The sequence below is a fragment of the Neopelma chrysocephalum genome, unplaced genomic scaffold (genome assembly GCF_003984885.1).
Source record: "Neopelma chrysocephalum unplaced genomic scaffold, ASM398488v2 Primary Assembly neopelma1_22b, whole genome shotgun sequence".
NCBI lineage: Eukaryota > Metazoa > Chordata > Aves > Passeriformes > Pipridae > Neopelma > Neopelma chrysocephalum.
The window spans coordinates 12,683,727-12,698,921 of record NW_020897690.1 but is presented as its reverse complement, the minus strand read 5'-3'; the positions used below and the strand labels follow the sequence as shown (position 1 = coordinate 12,698,921).

At 39.2% G+C, this 15,195-nt stretch overlaps 1 protein-coding gene across 3 annotated transcripts in view; it reads left to right on the top strand.

Annotated features, from left to right (window-relative positions):
* The first annotated feature begins 261 nt into the window (after nucleotides 1-261).
* The window catches only part of RPRD1A (regulation of nuclear pre-mRNA domain containing 1A), a 44,964-nt gene continuing 30,030 nt past the window's right edge, over nucleotides 262-15,195 (top strand). For all 3 annotated transcript variants that reach the window (XM_027680361.1, XM_027680379.1, XM_027680370.1), the window contains exons 1-6: nucleotides 262-587; nucleotides 9,938-10,067; nucleotides 10,782-10,888; nucleotides 10,971-11,065; nucleotides 11,975-12,101; nucleotides 12,200-12,375. In XM_027680361.1, coding sequence (XP_027536162.1) covers nucleotides 437-587; nucleotides 9,938-10,067; nucleotides 10,782-10,888; nucleotides 10,971-11,065; nucleotides 11,975-12,101; nucleotides 12,200-12,375 — 786 coding nt within the window. In that variant the 5' untranslated portion in view covers nucleotides 262-436. The remainder of the gene's footprint in view (nucleotides 588-9,937; nucleotides 10,068-10,781; nucleotides 10,889-10,970; nucleotides 11,066-11,974; nucleotides 12,102-12,199; nucleotides 12,376-15,195) is intronic.

Sequence of the window (15,195 nt, the reverse complement as noted above, 5' to 3'; positions counted from 1 at the left end):
CAGAGGTCCCTTCCAACCCTAACCATCTTGTAATTCTTAACCTGCTCTGTGAAAGAAACCGGCAGGCCTGTATTGCCTTGAGGGGGGCTTATTTGCATGTGCGTCTTTATGTTGTTTCCCAGGGCACAGTACGGATGGATCCACTGTGGATGAGATTGGATCCCATCGCGTCCCGTCCCGTCCCGTCCCAACCTCGGCCGTCCCCCCCAGCACTGCCCTCGTGCTCGGGCTCGGCGGAAGTGAGGGCGGGGGGCGGGGCTGCGCGGCTCCCCGCGGGTCTGGGCCGCCGCCATTTTGTTGGCGCCCGGCGCTGCCGGCGGGACGGAAAGGGCCGGGAATTGCCTGGCGGCTCCTCCCCCGCCGGGCCCGAGAGGCGGGGACTGAGCGAGGCCCTGCCGGGACGGGACGGGGTGGCGGGGCCCAGCGCGGCGCAGCGATGTCGGCGTTCTCGGAGGCGGCGCTGGAGCGGAAGCTGTCGGAGCTGAGCAACTCGCAGCAGAGTGTGCAGACCCTGAGCCTGTGGCTCATCCACCACCGCAAGCACTCGGCGCTCATCGTCAGCGTGTGGGAGCGGGAGCTGCGCAAAGGTGAGGCCGGGGCCGAGTGGGCCTCGCCGGGGTTCCCCGGGGGCGGCGGATCCGGGGCAGGAGGAGGAGGCGAAAGTGGCCGCCCCCCCTGCGGTGTGTGCGGCGGCGGAAGCAGAGGGATGGCGGCGGGGATGCCCCGCCTGTGGATAGCAGGGAGAGGGGGAGGGTGGGCCCCAGCGCCTGGGGAAGAGTGGAGCTACTGAGGCCGGGGTTCAGCCCCAGGTCTCGGTTTTTTGATGACCGTGGGCTGGGAGGTGTTTCTCCTCCCTCTTTTTCTCTCTACTCCCCTCTCTCTTGTCTTTTCCCTCCCATTATCCCTTCCTCCCTCAGCGAGTTGCCTCTGAGGAGGCTGCCCGTCGTGTTTTGCCTCCCTTTTTTTCTTGTGAAAGGAGATAGGAAGGTGGGAAACGGGAGGGACGGGGTTTGGGGGATTTTGTTATTAATACAGGTAATTACAGCTCTTCCAAGGCGGAGCCTTTTAGGTAGTTTCTTTCATCATCTCTGATGATGGTGGTTAGCTGTAATACTCTTTGAATTTCTTGTTCACTCATGCCAGAAACTGTTCTTGTAGGGCAGCTGAGGAGGGGAATACTCTGAAGGAAGAGCAATTTAATGTGTCCAAAGTGGTTTTTACTTCCTGTTTTTGCCAGATGCCTACTACCAGTGTTAGAATAATAATAAAAATGTATATTTCTTTAGCTATGTTAAGTGTGCAGACTTAAATGCTTATGTGGCTTTCTTTTTAACAGGAAGGAACTTGCAGCTATAGATAGTGGTTCAGGGACTGAAAGGGAGAAATGGCATGTGAAGATTTATTTGATGTGACTGGAAAATAACTTGATCTTAAATTTTTTAATTCATTTAAGAAATTAAAACTCACTTGATAGAACTCTGCTTTGCTCTAGGAAATGTTGCTGTCTTCCAATAGCTTCCTTTGGAGCCTCGCTATTATGTGGATCTTTAATGGGAAAAGTAGAAGACTAGGCTTTCAAGTGGAGAGGAAAAATAGCACTAAGCCATGACAGGACTTATGAAAGAGGAACCACTGAGTTGCACGTAACGTGGCTACTGTGTTGGGTTTTTTTAAATACTCTTTTTGTGAGAAATGTGATCTTTTGAACTTTCAGGCAAGAGTTGAATTCTTTTTTACCATTGCCCTAAGAAAGGCTTACTTGACATATTTTATCTTATGAAATAAACACATTTTCAGTATACGTTAGTTGCAAACTTGCTTTCTTGTTCCTGGAACAAAATAATGGATCTCCCATCTGTGTGTGAAACATTTCACTTTTCTGGGCCTTCTAATCAAACACCTTGAATGTTTGAGGTGGTGTATGATACTAGAAAGGCATCTTAAACTAATTGAAATAGAGTCAGAGTTTTGGTTGCTCATCTTAATTAATGTGCACAATACTAGTACGTAATAATGCAAGATGTTAATGGTCAGTCCTTAACCTTAATTTTTCTGTTGTGCTGTTTGACTAATTGGAGAAATGAAGTCTTTGAAACATGGTCTATGTGTCTGAAGGTGGCATTGAGAGGCAAGGATAACCATCTTCTTAAGAAGTCAGAGGAATGTGTTGCTTTTTCTCAGCTTTCAGTGTCTGACTTCCCCTTCTAAGCCTGTTTTGAGCTTTGGATGAGTGTAGCTGCCATAATTGGTTTTGTCTTGAGTTTGTTGAAGCTGTTGTCCAGCTTTTGAAGCTGGCATGGTTAATATACACAGGATGTATTTTAGTTTTTCATCTCTGATAACAGTACCTGAGTTTCAAAAATATTAGCTTGCATTCACCCAATATTAACTTTTTGCTAATTGCATCACAGAATTGCAATATAGTCCCTAATCCCCACAGGGTGGGTGTAGTGATCTAAGTGAACAGCATGTGGAGGATGGGAAGGAAAACCAGCATACTGTGGTGAAATGAGGTGCATAAACACCACAAAGCAGAATGCTAGCAATGAGGCTGTAAACAGAGTAAGTTTAAGGCTCCTGACTTGCCTCCCATCCAAGCTGTATAAACATTATGCCTCTCCTACCTGAGAGGAAAATTACCTCTATTTGGAGAATACGGACACAAAGATTACTGGCATTGTCAGCTGCTATTGCTAGCCAGCAGTGTACTGGAACTAAAAATTGAACCTTGCCTTTCTAAATTTTATTTCCTTTCATTGTATATCTATTGTCACCCCCCTCTCCAGACCTTCCTTCCAGCTTACTCCCTTTCGGGCTTATAGAACGTGGTATAACTAACTAGGTTGAACACAATATAGTGCGATGTTACATTTTTTCTGGATGCTTTCAGTTTTGGTAAAACATCACTTGCGTCAGATGAGCTTGCATGAGCCTTTCTGAACGTGTCTCTAGTGATTCATGAAAAGGACTGCTAGGATCGGAGCTCTTTTGTTCCTAAATGTTTGGTTCTGATTCTTTTTAAAATAGTCATTGTCTATATACCATATTGGAGTAGAGGCGAAGAGGCAGCTTTTCAAATGCGCACATAATTTACACAACATAAAGTCTTAGTACCCTTCTGTTTACTTGGATTAATTGATACTAGTCAGGTCTCATATTCTGACATATCTAGAGATCATCGGTTCCATACACCTTCATGTACAGGTTTTCTTGAAAAGTTTATACTGAGGAAAATGATCCTGCTTTGGCTAGATTTCAGATGTATGTGAAATGTAACACTTGAAGTTAAATAGTTAATTATTTGGTAGTCATAAGCTTTTTCAGTAGTTAAGTAGTTAAGTAGTACTAATTAATTAACTTGTAATGTGAATACATCAGTCATTCCCAAAATGCAACTGGCGGGCCCATTTAAGCTATGTAATTTTGTGTATCCATAAAGGGAATTACTTGCTGGATGTTTTTTTTTTAAACTGAGTAGTGGTATAATACATAAAAATTTGTTGTGTAAACCTGCAGTAAGTAAGTGGCTGCTGGGAATACCCCTAGGAACACCTTTGAATAGGCTTTTCTGAGATGGAGTCTGTTGCAAATCAGGTATGTTCTCTTGCATGCATCTCTTGCTGCCTGGTTTCAGGATTCTCTGAAACGGTAGGGATTTTTTACCTGTTTGTATGTTTTGTTTTGAAATGAAAAATTTCAGTTCCATAATTCAAAGCATCAGCTTTCAAGGGTGAACAATAAGTGCTTGTTCAGGAGGCTCAGTGTGCAATTTGCAGTACTGGGTTAAAATGAATTCTTTTTCAAAGAAAAACAAACCCAAAACTTGCTAAAAGTTTGTTATATAGGAGTTGTTATTTTAAGCTCCAGTTAGTAGTTCGTAATAATCTTTTCCTGTCCTCTCATTTTCTGTTAGCTTTTCCAGGTCCAACTCTGTCACTTGTTAGGTATTTATGTCCTAATGATATTTTAATAATCACAGAATATTCTGAGTTGGATGGGACCCACAAGGATCATCAAGTCCAGCTCTTGGCTCTGCACAAGACATTGTCGTGTTGTATCTTTAAAACTAATTTCAGATTCAAGTATCTGTTTCCTCAGAACCTGACATGGCATCTCATTGATTAGTCAGCCTCAGAAACTGATGCTGATCATCCCCCACCCCCCTTAATCACTTGCCCTCTTGTTTTGGCTGTCATCTGTCACCCCACCCGTGTCACACTGATCACTCTTCCCTGCACAGCTTATCTGGGTTAGCAGCTGTAAGACAGCCACAATTGTGTGAGTGCATCTGGGCTGCTACAGAGGGATGGATGTATATTTTAGTGCTCGACTCTGACAGTTTACCTGCTGTTCTAGTTAATATGCCTTTTATTTATTTTTTTTGTTTCGTGGTGTTGAAGTCATTCAGTGTTATGAGAAGCTACTATTCTTTGCTTATTTATAGTTGTTTGTCTGCAACTTCTGCTACTGCGACATATGCTGGTGTTTGGGCCCTCACTCAGTATAGCTGTTGGCATTGATGCAATATGTTTTCCTGAAGCTAGTGGCTGTTGTGGCAGCTGCTGAAATTTGGAAGATAGAGGATTTTAGTAGGCAAATTGAGAAGGCCTAGCAACACTGAAAGCAGATTTGAAAGTTGTATTGCATTTGAATTACTCTGATACTCAAGTCAACTGCTTTAAAGCACAACTACAGCCAAAATTGATTGCAGTATATTGCCTTGCAGATGGGAAGTAGATCACAGGAAATAAGTTCCTGATTTAAAGCAATTATGTCATGTAGATTTTTCTGCCAAAAGGAATCTTTCTGTACTGGTGATTGTAAGGTTATTTTACTTAATGGTGCTATAGTGTCATTGGCCCATGTGAGAGAATAAATAGATTTTGTTTTAATTAAAAGAAAGAAAACTGTGGCTTCCTGACTTCGCTAGTTAGTAGGTGTTCTTGAGGAGACCGGTAAGAATACTTAGGACAGAGGTGCTTGTGCGTGCCTTCCTGCTTATGCACGTGAATTTTCTCATCTATGCCAAAAGGTTTGGAGATCATCAAATAACAGGCAAAACTTAAGGTGAATTGGAGTAGTTGAGTCAGGTTAGAGAAACCTATTTGCTACACACTGATTTAAAAAACGACCTACAGTTAGGAGCAACAGAGTAGCAATATAAGAGTATAACTATTTAAGATAGTTATATTTGGATAGTGTAGTCCAAATATGTATTAACTTAGCGCTGTATCTCGAGACCTCATATTTTACCTGTACCTGCCTGTCTTTTACCATTCTGATTCTGAATACTTTAATGTAGTGTCTTTTTCTTGTCCTGAAACTGTTGTTGCTGTTAATTCATATCCATCTTGGCATTGTACCAGCCAGGCAAGCCAATGAAAGAAATTGGTTTGTTTCATGTGTTCAGGTAATTCAAGATCCACCAAGTGCAGTGGGAAGCTTCTGCAGAGTAATTATGTTGGAATGGTTTCCTTGGTCTGTGACCAGCTTTCTGCATCCCCTGGTAATTTGATGCTGATGGCCTTTTTCCCAGAAGTGTCTGTATGCTGTGTTCTCTTTGTTATTGGCCTCCAAACTCAAAGTCAAAGTACTTGGACTGTCAAGTATTGAGCACATCAGTGGGCAATCCCATTCCCCTCTTTGAAAAGAAAACACAGCAATTATCAAACCTTGGTAAAATTCACCAGGAGAATCAGGTGACTGTGCAATGTTGAACACTTAGTTTAACTTTTTCTTAAAAGAAGGTTAATGAATTTTAAGTGCTTATTGTACAGCGTGCCTTTTATGGATTGTGTTATCTTTAAATTGTCCTTTCTGGTGGCAACTTCTCAAGTGGCTTTTTACAGTCATGTTACAAAAAATGCTGCACTTGATCAGCTTGCGTGAAAACTCAGGTTAGCTCTCCTCAGTGTGAAGGATCAGTGATCTTGCACTCAAGCTTCAGTGCTGCTTGACCTGAAGATGTTTGGTCTTGTAATAAAAAGCTTGAAAGCTTGTCGAGTGTTTACAGGGATGTTGTGAACTTCTCTTGCAAAGGTGTGAAGCGTGCTGTGAGACAGGAAGTGTCCTAGAGATTCTTGAAGTGATGACACTCTCCTGCATGTATGTAGACTAAGTAATTCTGAAGCTATTGAGCCAAGTCTTTATTTGAATCCATATTACGTAACTTTAGTGTACTAAATAAACTGTTTATTCCTGATAACTGTTGTGGGATTTTAATATACTGAAGCTTATTGTCTCAGAACCGCTTGTTAGATGGTATTTTCTTTCAAGGTCAGTCGATGTAGCAAAGGTGGCCTGTAGAACCTTAAAGCCTGATGTAACATTTTCAGATGGCTCAGTCAATCTATACACTTGAAGTGGGATGTGAGTGAAATCTCTTAGGCTTGGGTGTTTCTCTGTAGTTATATCTAAGGTGGCAAATATCTCTTGGCTCTAGGGAAGAGGTGTAGAACAGCATGAAACTAATGGGCATGTTACCAGCAATCTTCATGAGAGCTCAATTTCAAATGCAGGAGGTAAACCTGGAGAAGACAAATATAGGTGATTATGCTGACTTTGATTGCCAGAGCTAACCTCAGTGAAAATGACCAGCTTATTGCCTTTCAAGGTAAAATAGTAGTTTCTTGCACTAAAGTGGTGTCTTATCAGTGTTAAGAGTTCTCTAAGTGTTATGGACTAAAGCATATGATGTCAGGGCATCTATATTGAACTGCAAAGAACCAGGCATACCTGGTATGTATGCTTTCCTAAGAAGCACGGCTTGCCAAAAACTAAGACTTAATAATGTAGTTTCCACTTAGATGCCTCAGTATGCCAATTGTAGGTGAAATATCGTTAATATCTGAAGGATATTCATTGGCATTTAAACACGTCAGGTACATTTTTGGGACAGACATAGTTTCATTTGCAAGATGCAGATCCCACTTAGTGTCATTGTGGATGCTTTATAATCAGAATAATCTACTTAATATGGCTCTTACACCAACCAGCACTGTTGACATGTTAAGGTATTTCAGAATACAGTGCTCCAGGGAGCTACTTTGATGGCTAAATGGTAAATCTAACTGAAACAAGCAGAGGAGTTATGTGAACGCTGCACAAATCTTCTGAAAAGATGACTCAGTCCAATGTGGATGATTTCTTAGAAGTTTTGTGTTAGCTCACTGTACTGTTAGTGTACCAGAGGTACTGTTGGCTGGCTACTTATAACACTATACACTCTGGCAGCATGTGCCTTACAGATCCTTCTTCAAACTAAGTTCTTATGTTTTTTCCCCCTTCATTTTCTTCTCACAGTAGGAATGCTTTTGCTAATAGCCTTGCCACATGTTGAGGACACTTAATCCATTTGATTCATTTTGTTGTTCTGAGATTTATCAAAGCCCTGGGCTGCAAAGTTCGTGTCACTACGAGTGAAGAGAGATGCTTTTAACATAATTTTTTTCCAGAACAGATCTATATGGTCCTGAATTCAGTTTTGTATTTCAGACTTCAATAGTTAATTTACAGTCATAGTAGAATGCTTTTCAGCTCAAATTTGTCAGCTTCAGTTGCCAGAGGTTACATTGTACTTTAGTCTCATGGGTAAGGCAGGTTGCTAGTAGATCAGTATGTAAGTCTTGAAGATTTGTGAAATGAAAGGAAACCATTCTCAAGACTAGGCATAATTTTCAGCATTGGAATTTTGTGCACCACATTCTTGCGGCAAGAGGGATTCAATTTTATTTCACAATTGTCTTTGTGAACATAAGGGTACAGTATTGGTAGCCAAAGCCACAGTTAGCTTAATAGCAGGTTTAGGATTTTTGTTCATTATATGCAGCTTCGTTTATGTTGAATTGTAATAGCAAGCTGAAAAGGTAGTACTAGGTGAAATAAACCTGAAAGTGACTTTCTGGGTTTTCAAAGGCTTTTCCAAGCCTGATACATGGATCTCTTTACTGCAGTGAATAGATGAAGTCTAGGTTTTGTGAGAATCAGCACTACCTAACTTGGTGGCACTGTGCATTCATCTCCTGTCTTTGCCAGCCCAATTGATTTGGCTTATGTTGGAAAGATAAGGTTTGTCACAAATTAGTTACATCACTGAGGATTAAGGCATGACTTTTTTTCTGTAAAATGGATGGACAAGGACCTATCTTGGATGCAGTTCCAGAGGATATAGTATGGGGAGTGGCCTGCTTCATTAGATTTTTAGTCATAATTCTGGGCTCATTTAAGAAATGGGAAGGGGTGCAGGGTCATCTTCGGTAAGTGCTAGTTACTTTTTGGTATGCCTGTGAGACAATATGTGTTTTCTAAGATTCTCTCTTTGAATAATTCAAAGCTTTCTATGTGTCAGAAATTTACCTGATTTACCTGAAACGTAGGTAGGAGATGTGTTGTTGTATCATCAGTCAGGTTTTAATATAGAAATTGAGTAGCATAAGTTTATAAAATCTACATTTTAGATTAGCCAGATTTTGTCACAAATTTATTTCCTATAGTGACTTCAGTGTTTGGAGTAGACTCTTTTAATAGATCCACCTTGTGTTCAGCACTTCCAAGCTAATTCTTTTTTTTGCCACTCTTTAGTTTGCCTTGGTTGTAAGAGATAGGTGCATTTTTATGTTTAACAGAGGGCTTTTTTTTTCCTCACTTAGTCCAGAACTCTCAACTTGTTAGATATGTCTGTCCAAGAGGATGGGAAAAATTCAGTACTTCAAGGAGAAATCCCTCAGAAGAGTCTTTCTGTAGTGCAAAATTTATTCTCAAAAACATTTCCCTACAGTGAAAGCATATCAACACTGAATTTTCTTTTTGTATGTGAGGGTGATGGTTCTGCATTTTTGAGAGGTTGGAATAGAAATTAACAAAATCAAATCATATTGTGGACTAAGCATGTATTATAGGAAATCTTAGACTGGCTTTACTACAGTTGAGAGGGCAGGAAAACCTTGTCTTTCAAAAGAAACCTCTTTTTAAAATCAAAGTGTACATACTGAGACTATGTAGTGGTAATGATATTCTGCTGTTAACCAAGGATAGAAGTGTTACAATAAGAGTTATAGACTTGTAGACTACTGAAGATTAGATGAAGTATGATTGTAAATGAAAACACCCAGGTAGGAACACTTAAAAAACATGGAATAGATTTTCAAAAGCAACTTGTAAATGGCAAGCTTGTAATCTATTGCACATTAATAATGGAAAGGAGGTAGAATACTTAAGATGCTTGGAGAAGGGATACACCAAGGAGCCTGACAGTGGTTTTTTAATGTTTTCTTGATTTTACAGCTGCGAGCATGTGAGTGTTTTAACAATTAGGAGATGAGGGAGGAAAGTATCACAGTGATAACAAGGAGACTGACTAGGGGTTGACTGTTCAGTTTGCTCAAATGCGAGAATGAGAAGTGGGTATGTAAGACTGATGAAATTCAGACTGAAAAGGAGGAGGTTCTTCACAGGAATGAATGATTGTGGATCTGTGAAGTGACTTGTGAGAGGACTTAATGAGTGTAAGAAATTTATGCAGGCTCAGAGGAAAGCTGAAGAAATCCATGAGGGCTACCTAACAGACAAATCTCATAAGGCTCAGGAAAACACCTGAAAATAGTTGGGGTCTGAAGGACACTTTGGAATATCTGGGGTTTTTCCTATTTGTTTTCAAAGATGGTGCTAAAGGGAAGTTTTCATACTATGAAGGAAGAGGAATTCGAACAAAGAGAACAGAAGGGAGAGAAAACCCAATGGGTGACTGGAGTCTTTTCACATGAAAATGTTGTAAATGTGAAATGGTTGTAAGCACTAATGAAAACAGAAAAAAACATCTTTTATTTCAGAGTGGGGGAGGTCCGGAGGTGGGTGTTTGTATTTGGTATAAATGTGGATAAGTAGATATTAGTTAAAGGAAGTAAAATTTCTAATTATTCTTTATTATTCTTTTTATTAGCAAAACCAAATAGGAAGCTGACATTCCTGTACTTGGCCAATGATGTCATACAGAACAGCAAAAGAAAAGGACCAGAATTTACAAAAGACTTTGCTCCAGTAATAGTGGAGGCTTTTAAGCATGTTTCAAGGTACAGTAAACTTGTATGTGCAGTGTCCTTCTTCATACTGTATTTGAGGGGGATTGAGAGAAGTCCTCAGTTCGTCTCTTCTGGCCCAGCTAGTCTTTGTGTGCTATTTCTCTACTTGAGGTCTTGTTAATTTAATTTATTCAGTGTTCTTTTGATCTTGGAGAGTCTTAATGCTGTTGGATGAAGTTTCATAGTAAATTCGTCAGCATTCAGTCCGTTCTGCTTTGGAAAGCCGTCAGCTGTTCCTGAAACTAAGACTTGCTTTCAGTCTGTGTATATGTGCTGCAACAGTTTGATATTTTTCATTACTGGTGTTTCATGATTTGTTTTTCCCCAGCAGCCATTAATCTCATCGCATGAGGAAGCTAGAGTCTTGATGCAGGATTATTTTCACAATGATACACAGCTGTTTAAGCACCACAAACCTATTTGCAGTGTTTGCATAATAGGGTTACAGACCTACAGATTTATGGGTTGAGCAAGCAAACAGAGAGTTGGGCATTGGCCCTTTTTTATTTATGTACTTGCTAAGACACCATGAACTGGCATTTGCTTTTTTTTCTTTAAAATGTGGTTTTGTTATTTTCTGAGATTATTTGACTTCTGATGCTTGGATATTGCTAAGGTATGTGAAGGTTCTTCTGTGAAAAATAATCATATAGCAGCACTGTACTTCTACCTAGTGCTGATACTTGCTTTTTTCCCCTGTAACAGTGAGTCTGATGAGAGTTGTAAGAAACACCTTGGCCGAGTGCTGTCTATCTGGGAAGAAAGGTCTGTTTATGAAAATGATGTATTAGAACAACTTAGGCAAGCTTTGTGTAAGTATTTTGTGTGTGTATCAAGGTTCAGTCTCTTTTTTGAAATACTATTTCCCTAACTCCTCTGTTTGTTTTCATTTAGATGGAGACAGAAAGGGGAAGAAGCGCACGTATGAACAGATAAAAGTTGATGAAAATAACTGTTCACCTCGAAGTTCTCCCACTGACCCTCCTCAGGTAAAAACATGTTTATAAAATTCTGTATTTACATATGGTTTTGTGCAAAATTTTTCAGTTACTCCTATTTTTGAATGATCTCTGTTTTTTTTTTAATGAGGTACTGTTTCTGTGCAAGAGTGACTACACCTAAAACTTTTCACAGTATTTCAGGTTACAAGTATGTTGTAACTTCAGTCATTTGACACTAAACCTGAATGTATTAACTGTATGTCCAGCTTTGCTCACATCAGGATTTCAGCATTAGTTTCTACAGTGTTTTAGGTTCTCATTCAGTTTCCAGGGTAGTAATGAGTAACCCATGTATTAGAGTAAGATTGTTATGGATTTATCAGTAAAATATTTCTCAGTGTTGCAATCATGATGATTGGGAAAAATTGTCTACCTTGCACTGTTATAGCTTTCCTAATTCTTGTGTTTTTTTTATTATGGTATTACCCTATCTCAAAAGGCTTTTTGTTATGGCCAGGAATGACTGTCCTCAAATAATCACAATTTAGTATGTTTCTCTGTAACAGACGTTTGGTTCTACTTTCAAAAGAAGCGCGCTGATCTAGTCTGATGCAGTAGTGAAGCAAAATGACACGAAAAATAATGTTAAAAATCTGTAGTAAAATTAAAGTAAAAAGAAAATATTCACTGTCAAGAATAAAAGATGTATAAGTAATCCTTATATACCAAGAATTTAAATGAAAAAAATCTGTTAGAGGAAGGTGACCTTTAAAACTGGGAATGCTGCAATATTGTCCTGAGAATGAAAGGTTTGGTTTTGTTTTCAATCTAAAAGCTGATGCTGTAAATGCTCTTGAAATTGCCATCAAATCAATTCCAAAAGCTTATTGTAAGATACTGTTTTGTTCTAGGATCTGTTTACTTAAAGTAGTTCTCCATCTTGCATGCTTTTTTCAGACCACAGATCTCATTAGAGCGTTACAAGAACTAGAAAATGCTGCCTCTGGGGATGCAGCAGTTCATCAGAGAATAGCCTCACTGCCTATAGAGGTCCAAGATGTGTCCCTGTTAGACAGAATAACAGGTGAGGGTTGGGGACCCAGTAACCGAAATGCTGTTCTGAGAACTTAATGGTGTGTGATGAAATCACTCTTTACTTGTTTTTCTCTGCTTGATTTTTAGATAAGGAATCTGGAGAGCAACTTTCCAAAATGGTAGATGATGCATGTATGTTGCTGGCGGATTACAATGGCAGGTTGGCAGCTGAAATAGATGATAGAAAACAGCTGACTCGAATGTTATCAGACTTTCTCCGATGTCAAAAAGAATTCCTTGCAGAGAAAGAACATAAGCTGGAAGTGCGTAATGTTTTGTTTTAGTCCATTCTTCACTAAAGCTTGTTCTTGCAAATGTTTTTAGTTGGCCTAAAAAACTGTTATCTCCAAAGATAAATATTTAATTGCCACTCTTATGTCTTTGCTTCCAGCACATTATTAACATTTTGTTTGATTCCAGTGTTCTAAATCTGTTAAACCAGCTCTTTGGTTTTTTAGCTTTTCAGTCTTTGTTATATGTACAGACTTAATTTTAGTAGTGCAGATAAAAACTCTTACCCTGAGTGTTACAAACGTAATTCCTCACAATTTTTTTTCATGCTCCTTTCATTCATTGTTGTAAGTCTTAGTTATGTATTTGCTAAAGGTTAAGAATTTAATCATTGGTTTCAGCACAACTTTTTAACCAGACTCAAGCATCCATTAAACCTAGTAAAATGTAGTTTTAGCATCTACAGCCTCTAATGCAGCTGGTTAGCAGCACTAGCACCATTAGGGCCAGACAGATCATAATAAAAGAAGGATGCATAGTCAGCAGCTCATTATGAGCGTGATCCCCTAAGTTATTCTGTTCTTTGCTATTCCCAGTTATCTGTTTTCCTTTCCTACCATGTGATACTGTAAAGCCTCCTGTTGAACATCCCACATATTTAGAATTTAATTGACATAATTTTATGTCAGTTGCTTACCAGGGCTAACTTGAGTACTACAGTAATAGAACTGAAGCTGTGTCATTTTTCAAGAGGAGATATCTAAACAATTGCAGTGCCCTGTAACTGTAGCATATGCATATGTGGTGCCCAAATTAATTACTCTTGAGGTTTCATCATACAGACCTGTCAGGAACATTTTCTTTGCTTAATGGGTTTTTTTTACCTTTTTATCACTTGAGTTCAGATTTTTTGTTGCCTTCGTTCAGGAAAATGCTGTTCACAATGTATTTTAAGTCATCATTCAGGTCAGTTATTTCCTGACTTACTTACTTTCCTCTGTGCCTCACAGAAAAGCAATTGATGAAGGTTCTTCCTGTCAACTTTACTGTGTGTGTTTATCCTGTTGGAAGAATATCAACCAACTTCATGTAAGATAGGTGGTATCACAGTAGTTCTGATTGCAATAGCAACTGACCCAACTGGATAATGGAACCTGGAAGATTAAAGAACAGGAAGCCTTAAGCTTTTCATCACATGCCCTACCTCCCCTCTGTAGTGGGTTTGAAGGACAAATTCCCAATTTCAGTGAAGGACTGATTGTCTAGAGACACTGACTTGTTTTTGTAGCTCACTACCAGCAATTATTCCCTGTTTAGGTATAGTAGACCACTGGGATAGTGAGTTGCTCAAAAGGCAGTGACTTGGTGTTTCAGACAGATTTATAATTCTGTGAAAACAAGAGAACTCAATTAAAAAGAAATCACAAATGGTAGTGCAGCTGTGAACAGGTTCTGCCCTTGTTGGTTGTTTTCATCAAATATAAACCAGTTTAATTTCCCAGTGTTACTAGATCAGAGAATTTGTAATTGTAAGAGACAGCAGTTGCGTATTACTGGGCTGTCATAGTCCTTAAAACCAGGTTTCTTGACTGAATTATTTAAACTGCTAAAGAATTGCATTCTAATACAACACAGTTCCTTTTTGGACTAGTTTGAGGTCTTTCTTTAAAAAGTGGGAGACAGTCTTCAGTAGCTGTAGCAGTCTGTTTTAAACAGATGAAGTCCTAGGATGTTGAAGGACACTGTAAGAATGTTTTTAGGCTGATCAGTGTGGTATACGTGTGAATTACTAATAAAGAACTGTGAGCCGAGATGGTGTCAACCCAGGTTACTAATAAAGGCCAATGAGCCAAGAGATTGTTAAGAACAACAACCTTACAATGAAGTTTCTAAGCTAGTGTTAAGATAAATGAAGTGACCTCATGCTCACTACAATTAGTGCTTTTTGGTTTGAGAAGTGGAGGCTGATAAACATTCTGATGTTTTGAAATGTAAGATCAGGATGTTTTCATGATACTGTCTGCAGAGCCTGCTGACTTAGCTGGTGTGTTTTGTTTTTAGTTACTAAGAAATGGAGATGAAGCAAGGACTCTGTCTTTACAGTCTTGGGAAATTCCATACCTTAAATTGAGCCTTGCTTCTTGGCTTCACATTTGAAATAGCAGTGGGAAAGGGGCCTGTCACCTAATTCGTTGAGAATGTATTTTCCTGAACTGTGTTCCTAGGTTTTAATGCTCGAGCGTGATTTCTGGTGAAATTAATTTGTTCTAGACAAGATTGTTTCTTTTGTTAGACTTCTGACTATTGACATTTTTCTTAGTATAACATGGTCTCTGGGTCGTAACATATCAAGTCTTCATTTCTTCCTGAATTAGTATCACCAATCTGTGAGTATAATGCTGAGACCCTAGCTTACTGATTTGTTAAACACCCAGGTATGGCAAGAAACAAGTGGATGTATTCTTGGTTGAATCTAGAAATGTTACTTGCTGTTGACCTGGTTTAACAGTGATAGAATTTGAATTTCCAGAGAATTCTCATTAGCTTTCAACTTTAGATGGGACCATTAGACCTAAATTTGCAGATCTTTTATCTTCTAAAGACAATTTACAGGTAAGTAATTTTGAATAACCAATCTTTCTATGAGTAGTTTTTTTAAGAATGAGAGTTTCTCTAACTGTTATTTCTGAAACAGAAGTGCATGATTCCCATCAAAATCAAGGTAATGTATGCATTAAATCTTGAAAGGAGACTTTGGTAACAAATAAGTAATACCATGTCTGCATCAAAAGCTAACAGTACTGCTTAGGTGACTTTCCTAAGTATGTTTATGGTAAGTAGTGTCATTTTTA